This window comes from Rhea americana, unplaced genomic scaffold (genome assembly GCF_003343005.1).
Source record: "Rhea americana isolate MKP2758 unplaced genomic scaffold, rheAme1 scaffold_21, whole genome shotgun sequence".
Classification (NCBI taxonomy): domain Eukaryota; kingdom Metazoa; phylum Chordata; class Aves; order Rheiformes; family Rheidae; genus Rhea; species Rhea americana.
Window position 1 is genome coordinate 8,002,498 of NW_028186258.1, and position 3,997 is coordinate 8,006,494.

A 3,997-nucleotide genomic window follows, 5' to 3' on the forward strand; every position below is an offset into this window, starting at 1 on the left:
GCCGGCGCCGGCAGAGAGGTTCCCGCTGGCAGCGATCTCCCCGCGGCGGCGGGGGGGCCGCGAGGCTGCAGAGGGGCCGCGCCGGGGCCAGCGGCGCTCCGCTCCGCGCCCGGAAAACGCTTTGCCTTCCCATTGCCATGCTTCTCTTACCGGCTTGGTATACTGGCCTTGGAAGAAAACTGCCACCGGGTGACAAAAAGCATGTTTTTTTTTTTTGGCCGGGAAATGTCAACGCGGAGCCTTCCCCAGTGCAGCGCCCCATTTGCAGAGGGCCGGCTGCAACCCCCCCGCCCTCCCCGGCGCCGGGCACCCTCGGGACACCGCGTCTCCCAAAGCCCAAAATCCCGGGTGGGAACGCCGGGCCTCGTCCGCCCCCTCCGCCGGGGGCATCTCCCGGGAGCACGGCCCGCTCCGGACCCCCGGCGCCGATCGCGGCCCTTGGCCACCTGCCCGAGCAAAGGGGCTCTGCTCCGGGCGGGAAGCTGCGTGGGGAATTTTTTGATTATTGTTATTATTTAATTCCCAAGGTCGTAGGATTTACGGCTTGAGCTTACGTACTATCAGACACGGCCAAATAAAAATGATAGATTTCTGCGCTTGCTTTACAACAGCTTTCTGCGGTTATTCAGGTTGCTAAAATGTTTTCTGCTCAAAAAAAAAAAAAAAAAAAGGAGAAGGAAGAAAAAAGAAAAAGAGCAAAAGGAAAAATCCGATAGGATCCAGGCAAATGATGGATTGCAAGAGATAATCCATCTTGTCAGCCCAGGACTACATAACCTTGATGTCACCGGGTATTTTTTCTCCGCCTGAAATTTCCCAGCGGGAGCTGGGTGGCAGGCGGAGGTGGCACGTGGGGCTGGGGTGCCACTGCGGGGGCTCCCGGCCACGGGGGCTCCCCACCGGGCCTCGCTCCCTGCCCGTGGTGCCCAGCCACGGCCACTACGGCCACAGCCACCATGGCCACCACCACCATGGCCACCATGGCCTCCACAGCCACCATGGCCACCACTGCCATGGCCACCACTGCCACGGCCACTACGGCCACCATGGCCACCACCACCATGGCCACCATGGCCTCCACAGCCACCWTGGCCACCACTGCCATGGCCACCACGGCCACCACCGCCATGGCCACCATGGCCTCCATGGCCACGGCCACCATGACCAGCACGGCCACCACTGCAATGGCCACCAGAGCCACCGTCACCACGGCTGCTCTTTCCTCCCCTGTCACATCACCCTTCAATCTCTTCCCGCCAGCCCCCCCGCTCCCGCTGCGCTCTCTTCCCCGGCCTCTCTTCCGTTTATATCCAACACCGGCCRTGAAAATTGGTGTGAAATAATAATAATAAAAAGAAAAAGGCATCTCTGCGCGCAGATGAGATCAACTGCTGTGGCCGCTGGACGCCTCCGAGAAGGACGGCCGACCCGCAGCCCGGGGCCCGCGCGGCGCCCGTCCCCGGCTCACCTCGCCYTCCCCCCCAATTTTTTTCTTCCATCTTTCCAATTTCGCTTTGATGTTCCCACGATTTCTGCTTCCCGGTTAACGGAGCGGCGGGAAGGGGCGAGGGAGGGCGGGGAAGGAGGGAGAAGCCGGGCGCCGGGTCCCGCGCTGCCCCCCGCTCGCGCCGGCCCGGCAGCCCCCGGCGGTGGGAGACGCCGCGACGCCGCTTCGTTAGCGCTTCGAGGCAAATGTGACGTTAATCCCGAAAACCTTGATATTCCGCAGGAGGCTCAGGCCCTGGACGGGGAAGAGAAGGAAAAAAAAAGAGAGAGAGAGAAAAGAAAACCACCCGCTTTCTTTCAAACGCTTTCATTTCACTTTGAGGTTAATAGAAGGCTAATTTGAAAGCACCCAGTTAATGAGAAAGCTAAAAATACTCCTCCCGCGCAGCCCCGTCCTCCGCAGCGCCCGTCTCGGCGGCACCGGCCTCGGCGGCGCGGCAGCGGGAGAGGCTGCAGGCGCGCGGGGAGCTCTGCGACGGCAGCCTTGGAGCCGGCCCGCCCCGGGGTTTGCACCCGACGAGGGCCAGCTCGGAGCCCTCCGCGCGCCCCGCGGGGCCCCGCAGCCGGAGCCCTGCTCCGGAGCCTGCCGGCCCGGCCCGGCCCAGCCTGCCACGGTGCCACACATGGGCACCAGCCCAGAGACAGGCACGGGTGGGCTGAGGTGGACTGGGATGGACACAGATGGGGGCTGAGATGGACAGGGATGGGTCTGTGATGGACATGGATGGGTCTGTGATGGACACAGATGGGTGCTGAGATGGACATGGATGGGTGCTGAGATGGACATAGATGGGTGCTGAGATGGACATGGATGGGTGCTGAGATGGACACAGATGGGTGCTGTGATGGACATGGATGGGTGCTGAGATGGACATAGATGGGCGCTGAGATGGACACTGGTGCTGTGACGGATGTGGATGGGTCTGTGATGGACACAGATGGGTGCTGAGATGGACATAGATGGGCACTAAGATGGACACAGATGGGTGCTGTGACGGATGTGGATGGGCGCTATGATGGACACAGACGGGTGCTGTGATGGGCATAGATGGGTGCTGAGATGGACATGGATGAGCGCTATGAAGGACGCAGATGGGTGCTGTGACAGCCACGAGTGCTGCGATGGACATGGGGGCTCCAGGGGCGTTGCCGGTGGGGCCTCCCCGCGCTGCCAGGTGCCCCGGCGCCAGCCGCCGGGCCGGAGCGGGGACACAGCGCAGCTCACACTCCCGCTGGAGCGCTTCACTCTGCAAAAGGTCTAAATCCTGCAGGCACCCGTTGGGTGGGAGACGCTGCAAGACCCTCAGCCGGGCAAGGAGCGCCTCTGGGAAGACAAACATTTATTTATATTTATGCCACAACCTCCCCAGGGACTGCAGCCAGCTTCTACTTAAAAGTGCAATAAGCAGAGCTGTAATTAGTCCATAAAAACCGGACTCCGAGGCGCGTCACCCCCAGGATGTTTATCTTCCACTTGCTGTGTCAGCTGGAAGGATTTTTGACCCCRGTTTGGAAATAGCTCTGTCCGTGCTGGCACGCCAGCCACGCTCCCATCTGCCCCACGGCCGGGTCCTCCTCGCCCCTCCGCGCCCGGCTCTTCGTCCCCCTCCTCCTCCTCCCTGCAAACGGCCCGCAGTGGAGCCGCGCTCAGCCCGGGGAACGCGGCGGGAGCCCCGGGGCGGCGCGGGGGGACGCGGCGGGGCGCTCGGCTCCACGCGTCCCCGGGGTCCCGCACCCGGCAATAGCGGAGCAGCCGCGCGGGACGCGCCGGAGCCGCCGCGGGGGACCCTCGCCTCTGCCGGGCCGGGGGTTTCCAGCCCCGCCGGGGCTCGGGGAACCGCGCGCCGCCGCCTCGCGTGACGGTTAGGCGGGAGATGATCCGCCTGGACAGCGGCGYGCTCGAGCGCCTCGAGGCTCCTGCTCGTGGCTCGTCTCCAAGGCACCGTTTGGAGACGGCCGCGAGCTCCTGGAGCCTTTCCCGGTCTGCTCGCCGGGAGCGGCAGCGGGCGCCCCCGACTGCCCCCAGAGCCGCCGGCACCCCGGGCAGCCGGGAAGGAGGCGCCTCCTCCGCACCCCGTTTTTAGCCTTCCTCTAAAGCCAGGACCTTCAGCACCTCGAGGCCCTGCCTGGGCATTGCCGGGCTGTGGGTGCTGCTGTCTCCGGGATCACTAGGAAAGGCTGGGAGCTGCTGGGAGCTGCTGGGTGATGCTGCGCGATGCTGGGAGCTGCTGGGAGCTGCTGGGCAATGCTGGGAGCTGCTGGGTGATGCTGGGCACTGCTGGGCGATGCTGGGTGATGCTGGGTGATCCTGAGAGCTGCTGGGTGATGCTGGGTGATGCTGGGTGATCCTGAGAGCTGCTGGGTGATGCTGGGCAATGCTGGGCAATGCTGGGAGCTGCTGGGAGCTGCTGGGCAATGCTGGGAGCTGCTGGGTGATGCTGGGCAATGCTGGGCAATGCTGGGAGCTGCTGGGTGATGCTGGGAGCTGCTG

At 63.9% G+C, this 3,997-nt stretch overlaps 1 protein-coding gene across 1 annotated transcript in view; it reads left to right on the forward strand.

Annotated features, from left to right (window-relative positions):
- Positions 1-2,585: 2,585 nt before the first annotated feature.
- Positions 2,586-3,997, forward strand: part of RPL38 (ribosomal protein L38) — a 17,235-nt gene continuing 15,823 nt past the window's right edge. The window contains exon 1 of the mRNA XM_085304800.1: positions 2,586-2,658. Within this exon, the coding sequence (XP_085160926.1) occupies positions 2,586-2,658 (73 nt within the window). The remainder of the gene's footprint in view (positions 2,659-3,997) is intronic.